At 44.3% G+C, this 12,713-nt stretch overlaps 1 protein-coding gene across 2 annotated transcripts in view; it reads right to left on the minus strand.

Annotated features, from left to right (window-relative positions):
* The window catches only part of kiaa0753 (KIAA0753 ortholog), a 58,034-nt gene extending 46,736 nt beyond the window's left edge, over window positions 1-11,298 (minus strand). The window contains exons 1-7 of one of the 2 annotated variants that reach the window (XM_034185340.1): window positions 11,100-11,298; window positions 5,064-5,345; window positions 4,701-4,941; window positions 4,166-4,275; window positions 4,009-4,071; window positions 3,666-3,887; window positions 3,001-3,184 (exon numbers count right to left, since the gene is read on the minus strand). In XM_034185340.1, coding sequence (XP_034041231.1) covers window positions 3,001-3,184; window positions 3,666-3,887; window positions 4,009-4,071; window positions 4,166-4,275; window positions 4,701-4,941; window positions 5,064-5,345; window positions 11,100-11,204 — 1,207 coding nt within the window. In that variant the 5' untranslated portion in view covers window positions 11,205-11,298. Of the gene's footprint in view, window positions 1-3,000; window positions 3,185-3,665; window positions 3,888-4,008; window positions 4,072-4,165; window positions 4,276-4,700; window positions 4,969-5,063; window positions 5,346-11,099 lie in introns of both variants that reach the window. The other variant, XM_034185339.1, reaches the window with a different exon arrangement.
* Between the last annotated feature and the right edge of the window lie 1,415 nt (window positions 11,299-12,713).

A 12,713-nucleotide genomic window follows, 5' to 3' on the forward strand; every position in this document is an offset into this window, starting at 1 on the left:
ACAGCAGCTATCTCAACAACTGACAACATATTACAGCAAGAGTCCACAAAAGTATTTTAAAGCCCTGACTAAAGTGTAATATGTTATATTTAATAAGTTATTTTCATGAAAAAAGACAAATGTGCAGTTTACTGCATTTTATTTTTTCTTGTGTAAAAACACAGCTTAGATGTGGTTTGACCAAAACAAATTGTCATTAAACTTAAATAAAACAGGGATGAAGTGGAGGTTTAAGAGTCACTAAGTGTTCACAGGAAACAGTTATTTCTATATTTATTTATTTATTTATGTTCCTTGTTAGTTGGTTTAATCTTTTGTTTTGTTTGATCAGATTCTTTTTGTCTGTTTCTCTAAAACTGTATTGTGGCATTGTTAGTTATTATTACTAATATTGTTGTTACTATTATTATTATTGATATATAAATAAAAATAAGTGAATAAAATATTACAATTTGTAATACATTTGACTTTTACAGCTTAATGCTAACTTTAACATTGAAAATGCCATAGACATGCTAACATATTAGCATCGGTCCCATTTTTAAGTTATAAAATACATCTATCAACTGTTTCAGAAGACCATAACAGGTCGGTTTAACATAAAAAGGTAAATATTACTCACAGACATATGCTCTTTAGGGTTTTAGCGAGGGAAAATTAAGATAAAGCGAAATAAAACAAAGAACCGAAGCAGCAGATCAAAGCATTGCTTCACTGGTTCAAAGCAAAGCCACGCCCCGCTCTACTTGTGGAGTGTCTGCCAAATGTTCCCACAAAGACAGGGAGGAGAAGGACTGTGGCTCATAGCAAGCAGGAAACAGAGCGGAGAGGAGTGAAAATTCACACAGTCCCTTCCTCCACAGTCCACACTGACATTGCTGCTGTTTTGATTAGCGCAGAATGGGATGCTGCTTTGACAGTGAGACTATCATATTTCGGCCCCAAAACATGCATAACACCACGCGTGCGCGCGTATGTGCGGTTAAATTTTCCAAATGACGGAAATCAGTCGTGGTGACGGAGAACTTTAACCCATGACATAAGATTACAACACTGGAGAGGGGATGGCCTAGTGGTTAAGCAGTGGGCTTGAGATCAGATGATCCTCAGTTCAAATCCCTGCCACACCAGAAAAATCACTAAGAACCCTTGGGCAAGGTCCTTAATCCCCCAGTCGCTCCTGGTGTGTAATGAGAACCTTGCATGGCAGCATCCTGACATTGGTGTGTTTGTGTGAGAGAGAGAGAGAGTGGGTGAATGCGAGGCATCACTGTAAAGCACTTTGAGCTTCTGATTCAGATGGAAAGGTGTGATGTAAGTGCAGTCCATTTACCATTGTCTGCAAAGTCAAGGTCAGTAAACCTGACCCCAGTGACAAATCTGCCTCGACTCCACAACCTTAACTAACACTCATGCAGGCGTTGAACAAAGTAGAAATGGGTATCATTAAGATTTTAGTAATAATACTAGTTTTAAAGATACTGTACTGCTTTTCAATCTGGTAGTTTCACAATATTCATGATGATAAAGTCTGGTTAACACAGTATGATCAAAATACAAACCATAAAGAAAACTCATAAAGTGTACTCCACAAATAAACCTCTACTTCAGTTCCACTGTAACCAGATCAAATGTCACGAGACCACTGACCAGAGGGCACATTACCTGTTCAGTTTCCTTCAGCAAAATGCCTCCCTGTCTATCCACAGTACCTTCACAGCCCAAATTCTCAGTTTTCAGTACAGGTGGAATTCTCAATACAGCATATAGGGATAACCCAGAATGCATTTCATCATCAACATCCACCTCCAGTCAGCCAAATTGCTGATCCCATTCTTTACTGTGTTGGACATCAATATTTTTTATGTGTCTACGGGAAAGCCGGGCAATTTTATCCAACTTTGCAAGAGTGTGAACATGCAGACTGACAGTGATCGTGACAGCGGGTTAGTGAGTCAAACAGAACAGCTGTGCCGAGGACAGGGCACTATGAAGCTGTTAGCGATGTCTTTACTTCCCAGATTATTGTTTTTGGACAAATGAAAGAATAAAACAATACAAAGGTAATGTTGGCAGTCGAATTCTGCACATAGCACCCAGCGCAGGTTGCTGTGTGCCGCTTCAGGAAAAGTAAAAATCAGCGGGATCTGGTTGTGCTGCAAGGTATACATTTATTATTTGTTACTGAGTTTGTCCATTCTGGTTGACACTTATTTGCTGTATTTTTAACACTTACAGAGCGACTGGACGTACAGTTGATTGTAAATCTCAGGAAAATAAGGTGAATAATAACAGTGCCCCCTATGGTGGCTCAAATGTGACAATATGCGGTAGGGAGAACAGTCAATAAACTGTGTGCTGTGATGGCTCTGAATGATGTTCAGAGAGTCCTCTGAGAAGAAACAGATCCCTTTGTGAACAAAAGTGGCTCCAATGTAACCCCCCAGCTGTCTCCAAGGTCTTGCCCCACATTACAGACATTTGTTTGTCCATGTTTGCAAAGTCACCTCCCCAGACTGTGTGCAAATTCCTTCAAAACAGTCTGTTCTCAAAGTCTGAGGACAACTATCTGCCCTGTGTCTCAGAGCAAATAACAGTCAACAACCATCAGTTAAACGGGGGAAAAATAAATCAATAAATAACTAAATTGTTTTAGGTTTTCTTATCGAATCCAGGAGGCCACCTAAATTTTAAACAAATGAGGTACTATTTAATCATGGAAAAGTATTTTACATTAATTTTTTTTTTTTTTTAATATGAGATTCAGCAGCATACCATTATTTGTAAATTTTTAGTAAACATCCCTAAAATTTGTCACCCATGCACCCTACAGGTGACTTACAGATGTTGAAACTGGACCACAGCAGTGATGCTGAACTGGACAAACCTTTAGCTCCTGCAAAAGTTAGACTATATTGGTAGAGATGGAAAACATCTCTACCAAACCCTACTCTGAAGAAATATGGGTTCATTCTAATAATATGTGTCGTAAGCACTGACCGCGATTACTTGTTTTGGAGGTTTGTGCTTTGCGAGGTCCTCTATGACTTGTGACAGGATCCATGAGTTCATTCAACGGTGGTGCAGGATGTTTGGGGGACTTCCAGCGTGAAGGAGAGGAGCTACGTGTTTGGATGGGCATCTGTTGAATCATCTTTTGTCTGTTTAAGGCAGAATGACAAGTCTAAAAGAGGGACAAAAGGAGAAGAATGACAAGACATTAAACGTGGACTTGACACCTGAATCACCTAAACAACTTCAATATATTGTTAAAATAGAACCCCTTTGGAACCTGTGCCCTGCTTTGTACACAGATTATGTGCCCTCTCAACAGCAATGTGGACTATCCCCCGAATACACTTGTACTATGGGCTTAGACCGGGGGGGCAATCATGTGCCATGAAGGGCTGAGACACAGCAGGATTTCCTGACTACCAATCACCTCAGCGGGTGATTTCATTAATAATCAGGTGGCTCAGCAGGTGATTTCATTGACGATCAGGTGTTTATGTACAGGGGAGAAGCTCATCAGCAGCCCACTTGCTGAGCTGGCTGGTTGCAAGGAAAACCTGCGGTGTCTCAGCCCTCGCTGCCCACCCCTGACTTGAACCGAGCACCACAGATCATGAAGATGGGGTTCTTTTGAATGCAAGTATGTGCCTTACCTCTAATTTCTGTATGATGTTCAGAGTCTGTTCAGAAACAGATGATCCTTGGTCCCCTTCCAACTCAGCTGAACACAAAGACAGCCGGCGAATCAGCTGTTGCAGCTCTTTGTAATAAGGAGGAACCTCGTTGTGAGACAGGTCTGAGAGCTGAGGGATTATGACCTTCAAGACCCTAACTGCCCCACGGTGGGCAGCTGAAAGTCTCTCAATTGCCCTTAACTGGGACAGCAAGAATAATTCAGTTCATTTCTGGCTGAAATGGAAACATATATTCACTAGTTTTAACTGAGTAGTAGAGCTGGAGCAATAAAAACCTGTGATGATGGTGATGAAGACACACCTTTTTATTCGCCCACATTTGCTGGCTACATGGTTTCTCAAGGTCTTCTTGTATTCGATTAACCTGTTAAAGAGTAGAAGAGTGTTTTTGTTTGCAGAAGACTATAAATTAACAATTTAGCGAAGATTTCTTTGAAATATTGAACATATTTCCATACCTGCTGTTGGACAACATAGATCATACGTGCTGAGCGGGCTGCCTGCATCTGCTTGCAGAGTTCTATCTTCTTTAGTTCATTACAATCCAAAGGCTCCTCCATTTCCTTGTCTGCTGATTAAACATCAACAGATCATGAAACATAAAACTATACCTCGTGGACACTGGGAAGGTGGAGTCTCCTCATTGTTTACCAGCATTTTGTAGAGTAAACAATTAAATGCAAAACTGTACAGGCATTTATTACATCACATAGCTCTACAGAGACTCACAATGGCCATCTTGCAAAGTCAAATATTAGAAATTTGACTGACATCATTCCTTTTACAAGAAGTGCCCACAAAGTTAACAGTAGGCCAGAGTCATCCCTTTCACTTAAGTTTAACTTCATCATCCAATTAGTTGTTGAGCAATCCTACTAACAACCTAAAACACAAACATGAACAAAAACGATAGCCTACTGAGCTAAAGACTGGCAGGTTAATAGGTGATTAAAAAAATCCAGACTACTGTAAGATCCTGGTTTTGTGGCTCACCTAAATCAGCCATTTTTTCCAATTTCTCAATATAGGTTTCCAATTCATTATGCAGCTTCTGGATCTGTTGTTTTAAGTGATGCTGCTGATGTCCATCCACTTGCTTTGGGCAACGGTCTGTGGTTGGGGGTGACTGGCTTGTTGAATGGTAATCAGAGATGACTGCAGGTCCACATCTGACTGCCATATGTTCTGGATTGGACAGCTTCATCTCTGCCTTTCCAGTAGCATCTGACGGATCCTGGAAAGACCAAGATGACACCCACTTCTGTTCTTAAATGAAGGGGCAACTCATTGAGGACATACAAGGAATGTGAAGGAAATAAATGTTGCATGTATGTATTATTAATTCACATCAAATACCTGGCAACTATCCATCTCATCTACACTAAGAACAGAGTTTTCGTGTGAAGATATAACTGAGGATTTCTTCACAGCCTCAAGACGCCATCGTCTCAAATCTCTTTTGGCCAGTGTCACTGCAGCCTGCATCCTTTCCTCAGAAATGATGGTGAACTTGATGTTGCTCATTGGCCTGTTCGTGTTCTGCTGCTTGTCTGATTTGCGCAGCAGCTTCTCAATTATGACAGCGGCTGGGGGGTTGTCACATGTCACACTTGTAAGCATGTTATCATAGAACAATACCTGTGGGATGCAAGACACAAGTTCAGAAAAGCTTAATGGTAAATGGCAACATGTACGGTGGAACCAGAAAGTATTCACAGCACTTCACTGTGTCCACATTTTGTTATGTTACAGCCTTTTACCAAAATGGAGTAAAATAATTTTTTGCCCCTCAAAATTCTACTTCCAACACTCCGTAATGACAACATGAACAAAGGTTTTTGAAATGTCTGCAAATTTCTTAAAAATAAAAAAATTTAAAAAAAAGAAATCACACACTTTGCTCAATACTTTGTTGATGCACCTTTGGCAGCAATTACTGCCTCAAGTATTCTTGAATATGATGCCACAGCACCTCTCAAGCGCCATCAGGTTGGATGTGGAGCGTCGGTGCACAGCCATTTTCAGATCTCTCCAGAGATGCTCAATCAGATTCAGGTCTGGGCTCTGGCTGGGCCACAATTCTGGGGTTATGTTGGTCCATCTGAAATCAGAGATTGCAACTATTGGGATGTGTTGGTCCACCTGAAATCAGAGATTGCCACTCTAGGGATGTGTTGGTCCACCTGAAATCAGAGATTACCACTCTGGGGATGTGTTGGTCCATCTGAAATCAGAGTCTGCAACCCTGGGGATGTGTTGGTCCATCTGAAATCAGAGACTGCAACTCTGGGGATGTGTTGGTCCATCTGAAATCAGAGATTGCAACTCTGGGGATGTGTTGAAATCAGAGATTGCAACTCTGGGGATGTGTTGGTCCATCTGAAATCAGAGTCTGCAACTCTGGGGATGTGTTGGTCCATCTGAAATCAGAGACTGCCACTCTGGGGATGTGTTGGTCCATCTGAAATCAGAGATTGCCACTCTGGGGATGTGTTGGTCCATCTGAAATCAGAGATTGCCACTCTGGGGATGTGTTGGTCCATCTGAAATCAGAGTCTGCAACGCTGGGGTTGTGTTGGTCCATCTGAAATCAGAGACTGCCACTCTGGGGATGTGTTGGTCCATCTGATATCAGAGACTGCAACCCTGGGGTTGTGTTGGTCCATCTGAAATCAGAGTCTGCAACCCTGGGGTTGTGTTGGTCCATCTGAAATCAGAGACTGCCACTCTGGGGATGTGTTGGTCCATCTGAAATCAGAGACTGCCACTCTGGGGATGTGTTGTTCCATCTGAAATCAGAGACTGCCACTCTGGGGATGTGTTGTTCCATCTGAAATCAGAGACTGCAACTCTGGGGATGTGTTGGTCCATCTGAAATCAGAGATTGCCACTCTGGGGATGTGTTGGTCCATCTGAAATCAGAGTCTGCCACTCTGGGGATGTGTTGGTCCATCTGAAATCAGAGACTGCCACTCTGGGGATGTGTTGGTCCATCTGAAATCAGAGACTGCCACTCTGGGGATGTGTTGGTCCATCTGATATCAGAGACTGCAACTCTGGGGATGTGTTGGTCCATCTGAAATCAGAGTCTGCAACCCTGGGGTTGTGTTGGTCCATCTGAAATCAGAGACTGCCACTCTGGGGATGTGTTGGTCCATCTGAAATCAGAGACTGCCACTCTGGGGTTGTGTTGGTCCATCTGAAATCAGAGACTGCCACTCTGGGGTTGTGTTGGTCCATCTGAAATCAGAGATTGCCACTCTGGGGTTGTGTTGGTCCATCTGAAATCAGAGACTGCCACTCTGGGGATGTGTTGGTCCACCTGAAATCAGAGATTACCACTCTGGGGATGGATTGGTCCACCTGAAATCAGAGATTACCACTCTGGGGATGGATTGGTCCATCTGAAATCAGAGACTACCACTCTGGGGATGGATTGGTCCATCTGAAATCAGAGACTGCCACTCTGGGGATGTGGTGGTCCATCTGAAATCAGAGATTGCCACTCTGGGGATGTGTTGGTCCATCTGAAATCAGAGATTGCAACTCTGGGGATGTGTTGGTCCATCTGAAATCAGAGATTGCAACTCTGGGGATGTGTTGGTCCATCTGAAATCAGAGTCTGCAACTCTGGGGATGTGTTGGTCCATCTGAAATCAGAGTCTGCAACCCTGGGGATGTGTTGGTCCATCTGAAATCAGAGTATGCAACCCTGGGGATGTGTTGGTCCATCTGAAATCAGAGACTGCAACTCTGGGGATGTGTTGGTCCATCTGAAATCAGAGTCTGCAACTCTGGGGATGTGTTGGTCCATCTGAAATCAGAGTCTGCAACCCTGGGGATGTGTTGGTCCATCTGAAATCAGAGTCTGCAACCCTGGGGATGTGTTGGTCCATCTGAAATCAGAGATTGCAACTCTGGGGATGAGTTGAAATCAGAGATTGCAACTCTGGGGATGTGTTGAAATCAGAGATTGCAACTCTGGGGATGTGTTGAAATCAGAGATTGCAACTCTGGGGATGTGTTGAAATCAGAGATTGCAACTCTGGGGATGTGTTGAAATCAGAGATTGCAACTCTGGGGATGTGTTGAAATCAGAGATTGCAACTCTGGGGATGTGTTGAAATCAGAGTCTGCAACTCTGGGGATGTGTTGAAATCAGAGTCTGCAACTCTGGGGATGTGTTGGTCCATCTGAAATCAGAGTCTGCAACTCTGGGGATGTGTTGGTCCATCTGAAATCAGAGACTGCCACTCTGGGGATGTGTTGGTCCATCTGAAATCAGAGATTGCCACTCTGGGGATGTGTTGGTCCATCTGAAATCAGAGTCTGCAACCCTGGGGTTGTGTTGGTCCATCTGAAATCAGAGACTGCCACTCTGGGGATGTGTTGGTCCATCTGATATCAGAGACTGCAACCCTGGGGATGTGTTGGTCCATCTGAAATCAGAGACTGCCACTCTGGGGATGTGTTGGTCCATCTGAAATCAGAGACTGCCACTCTGGGGATGTGTTGGTCCATCTGATATCAGAGTCTGCAACCCTGGGGTTGTTGGTCCATCTGAAATCAGAGACTGCCACACTGGGGATGTGTTGGTCCATCTGAAATCAGAGACTGCCACTCTGGGGATGTGTTGGTCCATCTGAAATCAGAGTCTGCAACTCTGGGGATGTGTTGGTCCATCTGAAATCAGAGATTGCCACTCTGGGGATGTGTTGGTCCATCTGAAATCAGAGTCTGCAACTCTGGGGATGTGTTGGTCCATCTGAAATCAGAGATTGCCACTCTGGGGATGTGTTGGTCCATCTGAAATCAGAGATTGCCACTCTGGGGATGTGTTGGTCCATCTGAAATCAGAGTCTGCAACCCTGGGGTTGTGTTGGTCCATCTGAAATCAGAGACTGCCACTCTGGGGATGTGTTGGTCCATCTGAAATCAGAGTCTGCAACCCTGGGGTTGTGTTGGTCCATCTGAAATCAGAGACTGCCACTCTGGGGATGTGTTGGTCCATCTGATATCAGAGTCTGCAACCCTGGGGTTGTGTTGGTCCATCTGAAATCAGAGACTGCCACTCTGGGGATGTGTTGGTCCATCTGAAATCAGAGTCTGCACCCCTGGGGTTGTGTTGGTCCATCTGAAATCAGAGACTGCCACTCTGGGGATGTGTTGGTCCATCTGAAATCAGAGACTGCCACTCTGGGGTTGTGTTGGTCCATCTGAAATCAGAGACTGCCACTCTGGGGTTGTGTTGGTCCATCTGAAATCAGAGATTGCCACTCTGGGGTTGTGTTGGTCCATCTGAAATCAGAGACTGCCACTCTGGGGATGTGTTGGTCCATCTGAAATCAGAGACTGCCACTCTGGGGTTGTGTTGGTCCATCTGAAATCAGAGACTGCCACTCTGGGGATGTGTTGGTCCATCTGAAATCAGAGACTGCCACTCTGGGGTTGTGTTGGTCCATCTGAAATCAGAGACTGCCACTCTGGGGTTGTGTTGGTCCATCTGAAATCAGAGACTGCCACTCTGGGGTTGTGTTGGTCCATCTGAAATCAGAGACTGCCACTCTGGGGTTGTGTTGGTCCATCTGAAATCAGAGATTGCCACTCTGGGGTTGTGTTGGTCCATCTGAAATCAGAGATTGCCACTCTGGGGTTGTGTTGGTCCATCTGAAATCAGAGATTGCCACTCTGGGGTTGTGTTGGTCCATCTGAAATCAGAGACTGCCACTCTGGGGTTGTGTTGGTCCATCTGAAATCAGAGATTGCCACTCTGGGGTTGTGTTGGTCCATCTGAAATCAGAGATTGCCACTCTGGGGTTGTGTTGGTCCATCTGAAATCAGAGATTGCCACTCTGGGGTTGTGTTGGTCCATCTGAAATCAGAGACTGCCACTCTGGGGATGTGTTGGTCCATCTGAAATCAGAGATTGCCACTCTGGGGATGTGTTGGTCCATCTGAAATCAGAGATTGCCACTCTGGGGATGTGTTGGTCCATCTGAAATCAGAGTCTGCAACCCTGGGGTTGTGTTGGTCCATCTGAAATCAGAGACTGCCACTCTGGGGATGTGTTGGTCCATCTGAAATCAGAGTCTGCAACCCTGGGGTTGTGTTGGTCCATCTGAAATCAGAGACTGCCACTCTGGGGATGTGTTGGTCCATCTGATATCAGAGTCTGCAACCCTGGGGTTGTGTTGGTCCATCTGAAATCAGAGACTGCCACTCTGGGGATGTGTTGGTCCATCTGAAATCAGAGTCTGCACCCCTGGGGTTGTGTTGGTCCATCTGAAATCAGAGACTGCCACTCTGGGGATGTGTTGGTCCATCTGAAATCAGAGACTGCCACTCTGGGGTTGTGTTGGTCCATCTGAAATCAGAGACTGCCACTCTGGGGTTGTGTTGGTCCATCTGAAATCAGAGATTGCCACTCTGGGGTTGTGTTGGTCCATCTGAAATCAGAGACTGCCACTCTGGGGATGTGTTGGTCCATCTGAAATCAGAGACTGCCACTCTGGGGTTGTGTTGGTCCATCTGAAATCAGAGACTGCCACTCTGGGGATGTGTTGGTCCATCTGAAATCAGAGACTGCCACTCTGGGGTTGTGTTGGTCCATCTGAAATCAGAGACTGCCACTCTGGGGTTGTGTTGGTCCATCTGAAATCAGAGACTGCCACTCTGGGGTTGTGTTGGTCCATCTGAAATCAGAGACTGCCACTCTGGGGTTGTGTTGGTCCATCTGAAATCAGAGATTGCCACTCTGGGGTTGTGTTGGTCCATCTGAAATCAGAGATTGCCACTCTGGGGTTGTGTTGGTCCATCTGAAATCAGAGATTGCCACTCTGGGGTTGTGTTGGTCCATCTGAAATCAGAGACTGCCACTCTGGGGTTGTGTTGGTCCATCTGAAATCAGAGATTGCCACTCTGGGGTTGTGTTGGTCCATCTGAAATCAGAGATTGCCACTCTGGGGTTGTGTTGGTCCATCTGAAATCAGAGATTGCCACTCTGGGGTTGTGTTGGTCCATCTGAAATCAGAGACTGCCACTCTGGGGATGTGTTGGTCCATCTGAAATCAGAGATTGCCACTCTGCAGATTAAGGACTTTGCTAAAGAGTACTTTATAATTTCTAGCTCAAGCAGACCACCACCCAGACGAAGCCACAAACCGTAAATGGCACAATATTGCTGTAAAAAAATCATATCGACATTGCCTATCATTACTTTGAGATTCTGCAACAATTATTCAATTTTAAATTACTGTTTGATGATATATACACATTAATGTGTATATATCACTCATGTCACTCATTAATGTCAGCGACATGGAAAATATTAAAAAGAATTCCAGTTCACAAAACTGGGAAAACAGAAATCACAAACTCCCGGTACAGACTTACTTTGTGCCGCTGCAGTCCAGTTGGAACACGAGGCGCTGGTTCTAAAGTCACCCACTCTCTGCCGTGATGCAGCGATTTAAACGTCTGAGAAAACTGTGCAGCCATCACTGCGACCTCTCATATGATGAAACAAAGTATTTACAACTCTTTCCATTAGCTAGCTAACAATTAGCATCCCTAAATAATAACTCTTCTTCTTTTCATTCAACGGCGGTCAGTGCCTACTTGTAATATTGTTGCCACCTCCTGGTTCGGAGGATGAATCAGACTAAATTCCACAAGCTTCTACCTGATTCGGAGGTTCTAATGAGCTTCCAGGAGTTCAAAATAAATTCCACCTGAATAAAAAATGTACATTAAAATATCTCCAAATCATAAATTTTACAACGAGTCAAAATTATCAACTGTCAAAACCAGCCCAAACAATATTAGAGAAAATGCTGACAAAGGGCGTATTGGAAAAAAGGTGTAATTTCTGATTTTTATAACTTAATGATATTCAGTTTAAATGGTTGATGTGGGTGCATGTACAGAATCAGAATCAAAATGAAACTTATTGCTGAGTAAGTTCTCACATGCAAGGAATTTGATCTGGTGTCACTGGTGCATAAACAACAATAAAAATAAAAGGAAAAAATATTTCTGTAAGAAGTGAAGGAGCCAATAAATAAAATGGGCAAAACTATGTTCACTGTCAAATAAATATAACATAGTGGAATGGGGCTGTGCAAAGACATGCAGATGTACAGTACCTTTCAGTGCAGGGATGATCAATCTGTACTTTGTGGGGGTGGGGGGGCAGGCTAAATGGGGGTCTCACGCATTATTTATTAGTCTAGCTGAGGATGGAAAGAAGATGTTTTTGTGTGTTGAGGTTTTAGTTCTGATGGACCCCAGCCATCAGCCAGAGGGGAGGGTAACAAAAAGTTTATGTCCCGGGTGAGAGGGATCGGCCACTATCTTCCTTGCTCCCGTCAGGGCCCTGGAGGTACAGGTCCTGTAGGGATGGCAGATTGCAGTCGATCACCTCTGCTGCGTGGATGATACGCTGCAGTCTGCTCCTGTCCTTAGCAGTACCAGACGGTGATGGAGGAGGAGATGATGGCCTCAGTGATGGCAGTGTAGAAGTTCACCATCATTGTTTTTGGCAGGTTGAACTTCCTTAGCTGCAGCAGAAAGTACATCCTCTGTTGTGCTCTCTTGGTGAGAGAGCTGATGTTCAGCTCCCACTTGAGGTCCTGGGGATCACCCAGGACCACAAGGACTCCACAATGGTGACTGGGAAGTCACACAGGGTAATGGGGTTGGCCAGGACTGCGTTGGTGTACAGGGAGAAGAGTAGAGGAGAAAGAACGCAGCCTTGAGGGGATCAAGTACATAAATAGATGTAATGGTGATGTACCTGATGTATGTTCAAGATAACACAGAGGAGCACTGATACATTGTATGTGGTTTTGTAAAAAAAAATAATAATGCTCTTTTGGGAAGAGATAAGAGATGTGATGGAAAATATTGTTTCCCAATGTGTGATAATGGACCTTAAGTTGATTTTATTTGGCCTCTACCCTGAGAAGCACAGTTACACTCAGAATGAACAGACACTTTTGGATTTAG

The sequence above is a fragment of the Thalassophryne amazonica genome, chromosome 13 (assembly GCF_902500255.1).
Source record: "Thalassophryne amazonica chromosome 13, fThaAma1.1, whole genome shotgun sequence".
Taxonomy (NCBI): Eukaryota; Metazoa; Chordata; class Actinopteri; order Batrachoidiformes; family Batrachoididae; genus Thalassophryne; species Thalassophryne amazonica.